The 17,481-nt window shown below is 36.3% G+C and overlaps 1 protein-coding gene across 1 annotated transcript in view; it reads left to right on the forward strand.

The window, feature by feature from the left end:
- The window catches only part of LOC130054236 (protocadherin Fat 4-like), a 93,992-nt gene that overhangs the window by 31,816 nt on the left and 44,695 nt on the right, over positions 1 to 17,481 (forward strand). The window contains exon 4 of the mRNA XM_056163273.1: positions 15,656 to 15,936. Coding sequence (XP_056019248.1) covers positions 15,656 to 15,936 — 281 coding nt within the window. The remainder of the gene's footprint in view (positions 1 to 15,655; positions 15,937 to 17,481) is intronic.

Genomic DNA, 17,481 nt, shown 5'->3' on the forward strand with positions numbered 1-17,481 from the left:
ATGAATACGACATTTCCCGCCTTTTTCTCAAAATAAGCCTAAAAACTGTCAAATGTCATACAAATCATTGTTCAGGAAAAGATGTGCGCATTTGTCGAGCAAAATGAAAATGATATATATTGTGTATTATTTTGAGATGAAAAACATGCTTCAATATAAATTTGCTCGACGCATGCGCTGTATGTTTTCTAAATGGAAAACCACCTGAATTTGTGGATATTTTCATTGAAAATGGCATTTTTGCAATTTTATGCCAACTTCAAGCTCTCGTCATATGACACAAATCATTTTGCTGATCAAACTGAGTGAATTTTGGGTTTGCTAAACTATTCCTTATTTGAATGCCAGGATTTGAGCTCCATGTGAAATCATCAATATTTTGGGCCAGATGACTGTAGAAACTGTACCTACTTCTTTGTCAAAAATGTAAGTGTAAATGTGTTCATGTATTTTCTGGGGAAACCTCAATTATGATTGATGATTAGTTTTTGACATATATTCATACATATTGATCTAAAGAAAAGACGTTACAATTATTTCTTGCAGTAGTGGTGAGTTTTAAACAATAGATCCTCAAAGTAAACAATAAACAACACACACAAAATTAGCATTTGGAATACAGGGTTTGAACAATAACATAATGATTTTCTAATAGATGAATAAAAGCTGAAACTAACATAGATTTTGACAATATTTCAAGAAACAATTTAAAATCATTGAGTGAATACATTTGAAGCAGTCTTTCATTAATTTAATTATAACACTGTTAAAGAGACATTGGGGATCTCACTGATATATTATGCACTACTTCGGATCAAATATATATTAGTAGTGGGATTTGAACCCACAGATCCTCATAACAGAAAATTAGCAACGATTAAAGGTATATGGATAAAGAATAAGAAATTAGGATAACAAAATCAAAACAGTTCCTATCACAAAGGCATATAAATTACAGATCATTATTGCATTATTAGTCAGACAATGAGGATCTCCCTATAGTACTCACTACTCTGGATCATATAAATAAGTAGTGGTGGGATTTGAACCCATAAATCCTCATAACAGACAGTTAGTGACATACAAGGATAGTGGGGAAAAGAAGAAATTGGGATATCGAAACATTTCGACATGTACAATATCAACAGCTAAAACATTTCTCAGTCCCCATTAAACATGTTTTCCTTTTGACATACTGAACAGATGAAAAATATGAACAAGCATAATCCTATAAAGTAATGTATCATTACTGGTCAAAATATTTGTGAACTGCGATTGTTTTTCTTTTTAAAAAGAGGGCGAGGGAATAAAACATGTTAATAACATGATGCAATACAATAATGAATATACCTACCTTTCTTTGCTACTTATACCCCCATCACACTAGACCACGTTCGCACTATGACCATGTAAAATATGATGATCGTAGTGCGATTGGATACGTCGTAGTAAGGTCGTAGTAAGAACGTAGTAAGGTCTTTATGGTGGTGATGGTCGTGGAGCAGCTTTGAACATGCTCAAAACAAACGTAGTGCGGTCGTGGTCAAATTTGATCGTAATGGAAGCGTAGTAAGGACGTACTAAGGTGTTATTTAGATCGGCATGGTCGTAGTAGCATCGTAATGGGATCGTGATGCAGAAGAAAACGACTACACTGCGATTCCACTACGCTTTCTATACGACCATCCCATTTTTACTACGTTCTCATTACGATCATCCCGTTTACACTACGCTTTCTTCACGCTTCCGCTACGATCACGGCACGTCCATACTATGTTGTTGAAGACTGTAGTACGTTTCTACCAAGCTCATCCCGTCTTTAATACGTCCTCACTACGATTTCACTGCGCGCAAGCCACGACCGAATCACGTTCTGTTCCCCTACACACACTGGTATAAAAACTGAACAAAGGTTGCATATGACCATTGTTTCTTTGGAATCATGGAAAGGCTAGATCAAGAAATATTGATGGAGATGTTGATGCATATTCAGTATATGAATCTGATTCAGCTGCAGCAAAACGTGGCGACAGCGGCGCGGAAACATGGTAGAACCGTAGTAAGATTGGGGTAGAATCGTAGTAAGATCGTGGTACAATCGTGGCAGAAGCGTAGGAAACTCGTGTTGCAGTCGTGGTGAGAGCGTAGTTAGAACGTGATGGACGTAGTGGGAGCGTAGTAAGAACTTGATGAACGTAGTGAGAACGTGGTGAAATCGTAACAAGGCCGTCGTTTAATCGTAGTGGAGTCGTGATTAGAGCGTAGTGAGGACGCAGTAACATCGTGAAGACAGACAAAATTACAAATTCATGCCGTTCGCACTACGATCTCACCACGATCTAAAATAATGATAGAACGTAGTGAGGTCGTGATGTAGTGTGACAGGACCATTACATAGATCTCCATCAGTACATGTATTGGTAGTACTAAGTTTTTTATAACATGTCATCTTTGCTAAAGTATGGAACATAAAAAACAAAATTTGAGGGATTATACAATATTAAAATAAACCTAAAATAGGAGACTCTAGCTGATTTTGAGTATTAAATCAGTCAACGTATACAGGTCCCTGGTTGTATTCGATTTCTTTTTTTATACATAAATGTTTAAACAGTTCCTGCAATTTTGAATTTATAGATCTAAACATTTTTGTCAATTTGGATTAAGGTATACAACATATTTTGAGAGGACTTGTATTTGTTGTTTCAACTTGCAGGTAAATGTAAGTTCTGTACTTTACCAAGCATTTTCCCCCTTCAACCATTAGGATCTGGGTTGAGGGCCACTCCCAGGGCAGTCAAAACAAAATCTCGTAGACCACAGGGACATCTTATCCGCTTTGTGTATTTATATATGTATGATTGAGAACAGAGCGGATAAGGTATTTATATATGTGTGTGATAAGATGCCACTGTGCGCAGACGGAACACTGATACAGAGGATATTCTCTTGTCCACGACTGAGAAGTAAAGCAGACGATAATAACATGGTGATACGACAAGGGAACCACTTGCTTGTACCTCTGTATTAATTCTCAATTTCACAGAGACAAAAATACACGATTGTCGAAGTCTTTATTTCATTTCCATACCCAGTTTCCCTTCGTCGGTTGTCGTCACAGAGCATCTAAAATCAGAACCCATGTCGATCGTATATTCCGAAAATCATTGTAAATGCTAAATCGTTAAAAATCTACAATTGTGACTTTCGTAACAGTTATAAACTCAAATTGTCCGCCATATTGGATAAAAAAACGAGCGCTCGCCTCCGTTCAGTTGACAGGTGCGCGCCAGGTATGACACTGTTAGCGAGCACTCGCTCTGCTGAACATACCGCTGGATTGCCATGCGTCGATAAGGGTTCCAAAATAGTAGTAGTGTAAAGGTATTCATATTGAAATCGTTGAATATATTATTGTCATACATAACTTCACAAGGTGTGGTGAAACAGAGCCGACGTTGAAGAGCATGAGAGGCCACTGATTTGACATCAGCAACACTGCACAGTGAGGGAAAATCATTTTCGATTTTTGTAGTTTGACAATAACCAACTCCTGTATGGGTTCAGGGAATTTTTAATATCACAGTGAAGGATATCTCACATGCACATATTTTTACAGCCCTACAATACAGGTAAAATAACAATAATATAATATAACAGAGTGCATTAATTAATAATTGAAAATATTACTTAAATAATTATGATTTATGAATGTAATTTCCATCAAGATAAATGTATTACTTATCTCGAAATCACAATCAAGGGAGACAACTCTTAAAGTTACATAAACTGGTATGAACTGAACAGATTTCTCCCATAGTCATAAAAATACATTATCAATTAAAACTTAAATCATATATTTACCATTCGATGGGAAGAGGCTTCCACATACATGTACAGGGTATATATATCTATCTATGTGGATATGTACATGGACTCTGTAATTTACATACAATAGTCTAAAAATACTATGTATTAAAGTTAGATTCAATTGCTCACTCCGAACAAGTTAATCAAATATTCTGATTATGAAATAAAGTGTAACTTGATAGATTCACCAATTTACTCTAAATATAAGCAATTGATTCATGAAATCAAAGAGCTTTAAACAAAACTATCATTCTTTCTAGATCTAGCCTATCTCTCAGTTAATATTTAGGGCAAAAGGAATCTCATTAAATCTGCAAATATATATAGATTGGACATGTTAATTGACATTTACCAATAAGGATGATTAGTCATTAATTACTTACCAGAAAAGAAGGAAAAGTCTTTGTAGAAGGTCTTGGTCAATGTTTTCAAAATGATGTCAATATCAAGTCTGTTCTCTCTCAAAAGTAGACAAAGAATGCTCAATTTTGGCGGTAAAACCCAATGACCAAAACAATAAAAACCAACCAAAAACAACTTCACAAAACACAACCAATGAAGTTCAAGAACACTACAAGACCTTTGACATATGCCTTAAGGTAATGACTATTAAATGTGTTCACCTATATATGTACATGTAAGGGCTAGAGAAATAAAGGAGTGGATCTAGGGTTTTCTAAAGTAAAATACATTGAAGCATATATATATCTATAGCAAAATTTATTCATTAACCCAAGATCACTCTATTACAATCTCTCCCCCCCCCCTTACGGAATGATGTCCGCATCATTCAAACAACACGACATAAAACATCGATTATGTACAACGCGGCATATAACATTAATTATGTACAAAAAGCAATATTAAAACATACTAACGAGATGATGACACAATATTTAATAACATCATCTGGCACACGCTAGAGTCCACATTTTCAAGTGTCCATTTTCCATCATCTCTTTCACAAAGGAGTCTCGCTGTAACCAGTCTGGTTGCGTCTGTGTCATCATCACATAATCGTTTGTCCATTCTGGAGGTTTTCTTCGATGACCTTCTAGGAGTCGGAACTGGTGTTGTATCTATGTCTGGTTTAGTATCAGAGGAAGGCTCTGTATCCTGATCATCCCTTAGGGTATCATCTCCATCACTTTCAGACTGGTTCTCAGATCTATCCTGATGAAGAGCGTCCTCTTCCAAACCAGGTTCTGAAGCTTCTCTAGACAAGGAAAGGTCGTCAACCTCTTGACTAGAGGTCTCTTTCTGTGAATTTCTGGCAATTATAGGGAAATCTATAAATGAAAATTCACTATCTGAATCTGAAACTGTAAGAGAAGCCTCGCCATTAGTACATTCGAGTACAGCAGAAGCTCTCTTTTCTGCCTTCTGTCTTGGTCTTTGTGTAGGTTGAAGAGGTTTAGTTGAAGTAAACTTGGAACATATTGATAACAGTAAGTTGCGATATAATGTCCTACACCGTCCTTCACCATCCTCTCTTCTAACTTTAAAGACTGGGGTGTTATTGTTAGGTTGCGAGATTACAAGGTATGGACGATCTTTCCACTTGTCGGCGATCTTATGTTTACCATCATAAGCTACGACTTTAACCAACACCCTGTCTCCAACACCCAAAGTAGCTGCTCTCGATCTCAAGTCATAATTGGTTTTCTGTCGTTGTTGAGAGTGTTTCATTGCAGTCTGAGCTTGTTGGAATGCTTCTTGTAACCTCTGTCTCATCCGGGATATGTATTTTGTTGTACACTTGTCATCATCCTGTGGCCTGGACAATCCAAGCACAACATCTACAGGTAATGTAGGCTCTCTTCTGAACATCAAGAAAAATGGTGAAAACCTGGTTGTGTCGTGGACTGTAGAGTTGTAGGCATGGACTAAGCTGTTAATATGACTCTTCCAATCTGCTTTCTGACAGTTTTCCAAAGTTTTTCGCATGGAGAGAAGAGTGCGGTTGAATCGTTCGGTGATTCCATTTCCCATTGGGTGATATGGAGTAGTCCTTGATTTAGAGATGCCTAAAAGTACACACAATTCTTTGATGATATTACTACAAAAATCTGTGTCTTGGTCGGAATGAAGCTGTTCTGGTATTCCGTAGTGAAAGATGAAGTTGTTGAAAATGGCTTTAGCCGTGGTTCTTGCTGTTTGATTTCTGGTTGGCACTGCGATGGCGAATTTCGTAAAGTGGTCAGTAATCACAAATATATTCTGCATTCCTCCTTTTAATGGTTCTAGAGTAAGGTAATCCATGCAAACTAACTCTAAAGGTTGTGATGGTCTGATGCTTACTAACTTTGTCTTCTCAACTGTCTGTTTGCGCTTAATGCATCGTTCACAATTGTCTATCCAGTCCGCCACATCTTTGAACATCTTAAGCCAATAGAACCTCCGTCTAAGTAGTGATAATGTTTTCTCTCGGCCTAAATGTCCCATCTGATTGTGTACGTAAGTCATTATGGTTGGAACTGCTGATGCTGGGATGACATGCTGTTGAATTGTCTTATCCTCAGTCTTCACCTCCTTCATAATGATTCCATCCTTAACCAGCAGCTTTGAGAAGTTTCGATGGAAGACAATATCATTTTCTGTCGGCAAAGACTTCTTGCATGGCTTTTCACCTGACAACACTTGCTGGGTCCAGTATGTGATGTAAGGGTCTGCACGTTGCAATGAGGCAATATCAAATTGCTCCTGTTCACCAGTAACTGGCTGCATAATCTGGCAGATTTCTTCATTTACAGCTAATGTCTCTGCGTAGGGCTGACATATCTGACAAATGGCTTTGATAGAATCAGATGATATGGTTTCAGATTCATTTTTTAATCTAGATAATCCATCTGCCTCTATGTTGAGTTTCCCAGATCTGCAAATGATCTTAAAGCTATAATTGGCCAAATGCGAAATCCAACGATGTCCTGTAGAATCCAATTTAGCAGTACTCAACACATAAGTCAGAGGATTGTTGTCAGTGTAAACTGTAAACACTTTCCCTTAGAGATAGTCTGAAAATTTCTCCGTAATAGCCCATTTTAGTGCAAAGAATTCCAGTTTGCGCGTGGGGTAGTGCTTTTCAGAACGGCTTAACCCTCTACTGGCATAAGCAGTGACACGCTCCATCCCATCCTGTTCCTGATAAAGGACAGCTCCTAATCCAGTCTGGCATGCATCAGTATGCAGCATGAATGGCTTATTGAAGTCGGTATAGGCTAAGACAGGTGGAGAAGTCAGCTTGTCTTTCAGAAAGTTAAATGTATCTTCCTGCTCCTGATCCCATCTCCATTTAGGGTTAATCTTCTCCTTGCTGTTACTTCTGGGCTTCTTCCCTACTGCCATGACATCTATCAGTGGCCTGGCTACCCTGGCCAAATCTTTTATGAATTTCCTGTAATATCCAGCAAATCCGAGAAACTGTCTTACCTCTTCTGGATTAGGTGGTATTGGCCAGTTCTTCACTTTGGCAATCTTGTCTGGGTCTGGCTCAACCCCATCCTTGGAGACAATATGTCCTACATACTTAACCTTCCTCATGAAAAAGGAACATTTCTTGGGAGAAAGTTTAAGCCCATAGTCTCTAATTCGCTGGAACACTTGCTGTAGCCTATCAAGGTGTTCTCTGAAAGATGAAGAAAATAAAATTAGGTCATCTAAATATATAAATGAAATCTTCAAATGGCGATCACCTAAGCACTGTTCCTGAAGACGTTGATAGGTAGCAGGGGCATTTACTAATCCGAAACTCATTTTGTTGAATTCATAAAATCCTAAATGTCCGGTAGTAAAAGCGGTTCTCCCCTTATAGTCTTCGGCAATCTCAATCTGATGATACCCTGATTTTATATCCAGGACACTGAAGTAGGTGTTTCCCGATAGAGAGTCTAGAATTTCTTCAACCCTTGGCAGAGCGTAGTTGTCCTTAATGGTTCTGGCGTTCAACTGCCTTTAATCAATGCATAGCCGCAATGATCCATCTGCCTTCCTAACAAGGACAACATTGGAGGAAAAAGGGGAGCGGGGTGGTCTGATAATCCCAGACGCTAACAGCTCCTCAATGTGAGATCGGACTTCATCTATCAATGCTGGGGGTATTCGTCTGTACTTCTGTTTGAAAGGTGTCTCTTCAGTCAGTTCAATCCGATGTTTACTTTATCTGTGGTTCCTATGTCAGTGTCACCAGTAGAAAATATGTCTTGGTAAGAACTGACTAAGTCTCTGCATGCTTGTAGATCCTCATTAGTAATGTTATCTGGTAAATTGATCTTGGACCAAATTTCATCTAGTTTAGGTGATGCAGATGATGGACAATCATGACCAGTATCTTCAATGACTACAGGCTGGACCTCACACACAACGGCTTTTGGAGATATGGAAATAGTCCTAGTAGTTACATTGTTAATGGTCACAGGCACTACCTGGTAATCCTCATAGAGGTATGGATGGAGTGTTGCCTCAATATCTACATCAGTTGGAATGCAGGACTTAAGAGTCTGGGCTAACATCATGGTGACTCTGTGGTAGGGAACCTTCTTATTCATATAACCACTGATGGTGACTTTACTATTAGAAGGAATCACAACCTTCTTGGCTTCGGCACTCTTCACCAATCCTAATGCATACCTATTCCTCTGTAAGTCTCTTTCCCTAAGGACAATGCATCGAAAAGCTAAGTACCATGGAGTATGAATGGCAGTGTCTTGTAAGAACCTAGAGCCATATTCCTCTTTTGTCACATCTATCAAATTCTGTAAAATGTTTGTCCCAATCAGCACAGGTACATGGGTATTATAAGTACTATTTGGTACAATAAGGAACAAACAATCATAGAGCTTATCCAATGCAGGGATACCAAATCAAGTCAACACTAATATAACCAATGTAAGGCATAAGTTGTCCATCTGCACATTCAATCTTGATCACCTCATCAATAGAATGGAGTTCAACATCAGAACTAAGATATTGATAGTAAAATGCTTCACTTATAGTGGAGACTGTGGCCCCGGTGTCAAGAAGTGCTTGGCATTGTATACTATTGATTGCAACTGTTAATTCATTGGTTGCTCCATTAATTTTGACTTGGGGCCTTCTGCCTTCCTGCCAACCCCTTGCCCCCAGAAGCTGGCTTTCTGTAGTTTAAATAAGCCTTGCTATGATCCATCCTTACTCTGCATCCTATAGTATGTGACCTTTCTGTCCACAAGTGTAGCATTCAGGCTCTTCTCTACCTTGGTATCTTGAATCTGGAGCTCCTGAATCGTCAACTTTAGTTTGTGGCATTTGGTAAGAATCTCTGGCTCCTTTGAATCCTCGCCTCTGATTTTTACCCTTGTAATGCGGCTTAAATTGTTTGTTTTGAGGAGGCATCTGTGGATTATAACTATATTACTGGGTCTTTAAACCTCTAATCTCAGTAGTCATTTGCTGGATTTGCGCTTCGAGTGACTCAAACCTCTTTGCTGATAAATCTGTCAATGTTGCTGATTTTGCAGTGGCAAGTTTCTTATCCTTGGTATCTGGTTGATGCTCAAGTTCAACTTTTCTCACTGCTGCTCTTAATTCATCAAATGTAGGATACTTATCATACAGGTGACCACAAATATCCTTGATAGATGGTCTTAATCCTTTGAACAGCATGGTGCGTAACATTTCCTCAGATTCATGATGGCCTATGAGTCTTTTCTGTTGTGCCTTACTGTCACCAATGATATCTTCCAAACGACAGCTCCATTTCGCACAATTCTCATCATCCCTTTGACAAGCACTATAAAATTTGGCTAAGATATCCTCTCTTTCTACCACAATCCCATAAATGCTGTCAAGTTTCTTCAAGATGGAGGTGACAGAAGCTCCTTGACCAAGATGCATAACAACACGATTAGCTTCACCCTTCAATGAAGGTCGTATGGCATGGTGTATTGTCTCTGGGTTATATGACTCGCTAAGTAAACACTGAACCTCATATTGCCAGACATCGTAAGATGCATCTGTTTTGGAGTCTCCGGGGAAGATGGATATCCTTGGATACTGTACATTAGGAGTTGTATGCGAGTCTACCTTAACGGCATCAGCACTTGTTGTTTCCGTTTTCACTTCTGGATTCTTAACTACTGCAGACATCCATTGTATGAAATCCTGAGGTGTGTCAGCTTTTGGTTTCACTTTCATTGATCCGTTTGCTTTAACAATGTTCTCAATTTCCGCAGGAGTCAATGTTGTATCCTCACTATCCGACATGATGAATTGATGTGAAGTAGCACACAATAAAATAACACAACAAAATAAGTACATATATTCACACTAGTGATGGGCAATCGGGGGGAAAAAATAATCGATGATCGGATTAATCGGATGCACCTTTTTGATTGATTAATCGAAAAATAATCGGATTTTAATGATTTCAAATTTAAGGCATAGATATATTAAATTTACTTTATTTTGTTACCCTAGATATTAAGTTAATTAGAATAAAATCATTAGATTGCTTTTATCTTGCGTAACGTCTCTGTCGGAAATTTTTCACTCATATGGAGACGTCTAAAATCATAATTAGAAATTTGAAGTAAATAATCCCATATTTTCGATTTTATTTTCCCGGGATAGGGATAGATATCTCGACTTTTGTTGTTCTTATGAGATCCGGGTTAGAATAGAGCCTCATTATCCCTTGCATGTTGTAAGAGGCAAAATATCGAGGCCCCGTGTCACAGCAGGTGTGGCACGATAAAGATCCCTCCCTGTTCAAAGACTGTAAGCGCCGAGGATAGGCCTAAATTTTGCAGGCCTTTACCGGCAATGGTGACGTCTCCATACGAGTGAGAGATTCTCATGAGGGACGTTAAACAATATTCAATCAGTATTATCATTCAATTTATCAATGATTCAGCTTCGTCAGCCATTTTTGATTTGAGACAATTCGCGGCAGGAATATTCGTATTATTAAAAATAGTACCGACGTCGGCGATTTTCAATTTTCAAAATGACAATCGATTATTCACATCGTTTCAGTTATAGCGACCGACAATCGAAAGTCGGCGACAATCGGTACATCACTAATTCACACTAAAACATTTGTATAATCAATGCATTACCTATGGCTACAAAGTCTTCCAGAATGCTTAATTCAGAATTACAAGCAATGTAGAATAAGCTGAACTGATTTATAATAAATACAGGAGAGTTGTTCTGAATGAACAAGTGAAACACGGGGGAAATTTTGCTATTCTATTCCTAGTTTGAATTAAGAGGGTAATATGAAACTAGAAAACTGGAATGAAGTTTAATTAGCGTACCAAACAATAACAAATGTTCACTTTCGGTAAGTGCAACACACTTATGGTAAACCAGATGGAATGATTTTATCAAACAAGTTGCAAAGTAACAACAGAAATGCAAGTCAGCTGATCGAAAATTCAAAGTCTAAATATATTAAACTTTAATGAATATTCCGCGATAAAAAAAAAAACCTGAAAAAGAATGGACGAGTAAATATACCGTCAATTTACCTGTATCTCAAATGCTGGGGTGAAATAAACAACAAATACTTATGGAATAAATGAAATTAAACACGAAATTGTGAGGTTTGTTTTGACCGGAAACACTTTCAGTTACACAAATATCGCGAAGCTCGAGCTCGATCGGAAATACGTAATTCAAAAAAACCGAAACCGATGTAAATTAGAAAAATCGAACACGATCTAAATGCGTCTGAAATAAAAAAAAAAATGAATAGGGCTATGGGAATGCAAGGTTGAAGGGACTGAATGTGTGTGATATATATATTGTATGTGCTATACCAAACAATGTAATCAACACTTAAGACAATTATACACAGCAATGACTAGTAAAAAAAAAAAACCCGTTAAATTCACTGAGAAACCAAGCTATGTTCCCTTAATAGCACTTGATGAAACCACTTGAATAAACCACCTTGATCAAATAGTCTTGTCTGTATACTGTCAAATGTCAAAGCAGGTAATTTATAGAGTATTTAGTATAACCTGGGTATGATTTACAGATATATACACTACAGTAGGAATAAAGTGCACACTTAGTAACACCACTTACCCATTCTGGCACACTTCTAATCGCTCTCACTCTTATAATTCAAAATAATGAATATCGAAGTGCACTTTAAATGAAAACATAGGTAACCTCTAAGAATAAGTTCTAAATGTGGTATACCAGATACTACAGACAGACGAACAAGTGATTTGATATGTACTACAGAAAAGTTATAAATGAGTACTCATATAGTCAAGCAGTTCTAAATAAGAACATTAGCATGCAGTAAATTAAGAAAACTATTTACATATATATAATTAGGGCAATATCCAAGTCTTTGAATGTTTTCAAAAGTCTTTGGTTGAGGCACCACTGTAGTGATGTACCGATTGTCGTTGACTTTCGATTGTCGGTCGCTATAACTGAAACGATGTGAATAATCGATTGTCATTTTGAAAATCGAAAATCGCCGACGTCGGTAATATTTTTAATAATACGAATATTCCTGCCGCGAATTATCTAAAATCAAAAATGGCTGACGAAGCTGAATCAGTGATAACATCACTAGGCACCAGCTAGGCTATGCGCATGAACATATAACTCGCCAAAATGTCAGTCAATCAGCTGATACAGAATCAACGCTTTATGTAAACTCACAAATCACAGACACATCACACGCGGTTCACACTATAACAGTTCACTGAGTCAATAAGTGAATCCACCTTCAGTTGTCGCTGGTCTCACAGATCCCCTTGGTAGCTGCTTTTCACCAGTTTGCTCCAGTCTCTGACTATCCGTCACTGTTCCAACGTGGGCGCCAAATTGTAACAGGTTTGTAGTTTGACAATAACCAACTCCTGTATGGGTTCAGGGAATTTTTAATATCACAGTGAAGGATATCTCACATGCACATATTTAACAGCCCTGCAATACAGGTAAAATAACAATAATATAATATCACAGAGTGCATTAATTAATAATTGAAAATATTACTTAAATATGATTTATGAATGTAATTTCCATCAAGATAAATGTATTACTTATCTCAAAATCACAATCACGGGAGACAACTCTTAAAGTTACATATACTGGTATGAACAGATTTTTCCCATAGTCATAAAAATACATTATCAATTAAAACTAAATCATATATTTACCATTCTATGGGAAGAGGCTTCCACATAAATGTACAGGGTATATATATCTATCTATGTGGATATGTACATGGACTCTGTAATTTACATACAATAGTCTAAAAATACTATGTATTAAAGTTAGATTCAATTGCTCACTCCGAATAAGTTAATCAAATATTCTGATTATAAAATAAAGTGTAACTTGATAGATTCACCAATTTACTCTAAATATAAGCAATTGATTCATGAAATCAAAGAGCTTTAAACAAAACTATCATTCTTTCTAGATCTAGCCTTTCTCTCAGTTAATATTTAGGGCAAAAGGAATCTCATTAAATCTGCAAATATATATAGACTGGACATATTAATTGACATTTACCAATAAGGATGATTAGTCATTAATTACTTACCAGAAAAGAAGGAAAAGTCTTTGTAGAAGGTCTTGGTCAATGTTTTCAAAATGATGTCAATATCAAGTCTGTTCTCTCTCAAAAGTAGACAAAGAATGCTCAATTTTGGCGGTAAAACCCAATGACCAAATCAATAAAAACCAACCAAAAACAACTTCACAAAACACAACCAATGAAGTTCAAGAACACTACAAGACCTTTGACATATGCTTTAAGGTAATGACTATTAAATGTGTTCACCTATATATGTACATGTAAGAGCTAGAGAAATAAAGGAGTGGATCTAGCTTTTTCTAAAGTAAAATACATTGAAGCATATATCTATAGCAAAATTTATTCATTAACCCAAGATCACTCTATTACAATTAGTATCTGATCACATGCGTTATTGGATCGATTGCGTTCAATTTAACTTGCAGGTAAATGTTTAATACAACTTTTGTTTATTTCTTATTCTAAAACCGGTACATGACTGAAGGTTTAAAATAGAGTGGTGCAAGCATGTTTGAATATGAATGTGTACCCACCCGCTTTGTGCAACGGCATAAGTAAAAAGAGTGATAGTTTTAATTTATTGTAAGAAAACTTAAAGTCAACATTATATTGCGGTACATAAATTTGAATTAGGATTGATATATAAAAAGAAATTTATCAATGGAATGTGTATCAATCGAAGGTATAAACCTGTTTTGCAAGTACATGTATCAGTATATATACAAAAGAAAAATGCAGAAAGGAGAAAAAAATGAGATGGGAAATTATTGGATAAACCATATCTGTAAATTTAGAGATCTTGCTTGAATTTTCCCAATTGGTATTTTTTTTTAATGTCAAATTAATTACATTGATTTTATCAATAAAGGTCATTCCTAGCACGAAAGAAATAGAAATTAAATTTTTAGTAAATATATTAAAACGAGTTTTTAATTTTTATCTGCACTCTCTGTTAAAGATACATCCCTTCATTTTTATGCTTAAAGAGTCAGCTGGTTTATATAACACTGATATGTATGGTATATACTTCTGTACATGTAGTTATAATCAGTGGAAGAAAGTGATACTTGTGACTCAGTGATTCACAAAGCCCGAAATTAAATGACAGGATTTAAATCTTTATGATTATGATTAACCAAAATTAGTCAATGGAATTAGCCATGCTTCAGTGGATGTGTGTTGTATTCGGGTGGCACGCAGTTGTAGAGTTTAAACATTAGGTAACCGCTGATATACTTAGTCACATGTATCATTATTGTGATTAATAGTTGTATCACCTGCTCTGCATTTGTTTAAACGTGTTTTAAAAGATTTTGTTTGGTAATTCGTTGTGCGAGTTGCTAAATTTTTCATGTGTTACTTGCATTCATTAGCTTCTTGATCATTGTGTCATCCCTGAGGGTAAATCTGACACACAGAACTTACTTTGATGTTCATGTCATTTAGAAAAATTCATTGAATCAAATAACTTTGAATAACATTTGATACAATATTTATTTTGGTCAAAGTTAGTATTTTAAACTTCACCAGGAAATTCCAAAACTACTGCACTCTTTCTAAGTTAAACAGTTGGAACCTGCTGTTTCATCATATATGTTTATCATATCCGATCAGCATATTGGATATCATTAATTTTTAATTGAGTGTTGGTAAATAAGATGACATCAAGAGAGATTGAGTAGAAATGAGAGAGATTGACCTGTGCCACTGAGACTATTACAACAGTTTGATGTATAAAAAAAAATTATAACAAATTTTGCTTTTTTTTCCAGAAGAGGACATAGTTCCTCCAATTTGAAGATGTGGAATCAGGACAGTATTCTGGTTCTTTTATTTCTGGTGCTAACAGTACACACTGTGAAATCGCAGGAACGTAAGACATGTTTATTCATTTTTTTTTTTTTTTTGTCTTTTCATTTAAATAAAAAAAAAAAATATGAAAAGAATCATATATATAGTATATTTTACATCTTAAAACAAAAATTTTAATTTTTCGATTGATCCTAAAAGTTTTGCAAGACATTATATGACAATGCATAGAAAGTATGTCAGCTTATTCACAATAAGTAAATATTATGCAAGTAATTGATATACTCACAACATATAGGCAAAGGAAAATTTTCAATTTTGTATTCTTTTGAAATTTAATGAATCAGAAAAATAAATGCCTGTGATGAAAATCAGCTATACCCAAGAGGTCAATTCAATGATTTAATGTGATCACTTTTTGATTTGTAGCATGCAGTTCTCCAGGCCCTAACATCGCTGGTTCTGTGTTTGAATCCAGTTTCATTGATTTTGACCCAAATTCTGCACTCCACAGAACGGACACATTTATAGAGGGAATTAATCTTGGGACTGATCTAAATACAGGGGTCAACCTCACTATTATTCGCTCAACAGTCACACCAGATGGCGTAAACTTGAATGAACTGTTTGAATTGATAATGCTGCCAGTTACTGGTGCAGCTTTTGGAAACAGAGCTTTCATCCGTTTAAAGCAAGCGATTGACAGAGATGTAAGTTTCACATATAACCAGTCATATGACTTAAAACCCAAAAATTGACAAGCAAAATGAGAAATATTTTAGAAAAAAAAAACCAACACAACATATATATTCTGAACTAGAATCCTATATATAACATATTCCCACATTCCACAGCATGGAGAAAATTCTAATTATTTCTGTCTCAATTCAATCATGATGCCCTGGGTAAAAGTAAGCCTCGTCCTAGACTGTGAATCTTGTCCCCTCGGTGGAATTTCCCTATCCCACACTTGTAATAATGAAGGATTCTAATATGTTTACGGTGTGACTGTGACCGTTGAGACATCTTGCAACACGACTTGAGGCAATATTCATTTAACGCGGGAATATAACGCGGTTGATATAAACAGTGCATTGTGACGTCATATTAGCTGCGATTTGTTTTTCTTTTAAATCAAGCAATTATCCACAACAAAATGTACGAAGGTATGGGGAAAACTTGTCTGGAATTTAAAATAATTTGTGGTACTTTCAAAACTATTTATTTGTTTTATCTACGGGATTGTCAATGAAGTATTCCGTAGTGACGGCGACATTTTCCCGGAAGCATTATGGGTAGTCCCTATCATTTTTCAGCTGAAAACTACCCGTTGATGCCTCATTACGGGGTGGGTGTAAATGTAGTCAGGGACATATGTCCCGCGATGTCCGATATTGATATTCGCCGATTTAACGTTTTATATTAGTGTTTCTTTAAATATCTTACTAAATGTGTTTTAAGACAATCATGAAGTGTCTTCATGGTGAATATGGTGAATATGGTGTATGAAAATTGCCTAATTATTTGATAAATGACTTTTATTTATTCTTTTGGGTGTAAAAGTAGTCCCGAAAATTTTACATTTACACAATGATTACGCAATTGAGTCACGTGGTTTGCTCTTCATCAGCTGAAATAATTAGATTGTTTAGAAAGTACAATTAACGTTTTTAAATTCCAGACAAGCTTTCTCACAATCTGACTAAAGTACAGACCTATATTATAATAATATAGGTCTGTACTTTAGTCAGATTGGCTTCTCATAGCTTCAAACGTTTTGTTTTTGCTTGGTTTGAGAAAAGAAAAAACATTGCAGCTAATATGACGTTACAATTTGTAACTGTTTACACCAAGCGTTATATTTCCCGCTTTAAATGAAGAGGCGGATAAAAGTCGTGTTGCAAGATGGGCTTCACTCGTATCAACGGTCACACCTAGCCTAGGTCACGCAAGCCGTTTGACTTCCCACTCGTAGAACACTGCATTGACAAACGTGTAGGTGACCTAGACTACGGTCACACCGTACAACATATTATAAAAGTATGGATTTCATTTTAGATATAAGATTATCAAAATATCATTAAAAAATAGGGAAACTCTGTTCAAGTTATTGTGTAAAGTAATGAACTTGATGTTTACGTTCTTGTTTTGAAAGTTGTTTACATTAACGTAGTGCAGTAGGCTGTGACGTCATAGCTAATTGATGCAGCTGCTGTAAACTTCCACCAGAGTTCGTAGGTGACGTAATGAGGCCT

Source organism: Ostrea edulis, chromosome 4 (assembly GCF_947568905.1).
Source record: "Ostrea edulis chromosome 4, xbOstEdul1.1, whole genome shotgun sequence".
NCBI classification, from domain to species: Eukaryota; Metazoa; Mollusca; class Bivalvia; order Ostreida; family Ostreidae; genus Ostrea; species Ostrea edulis.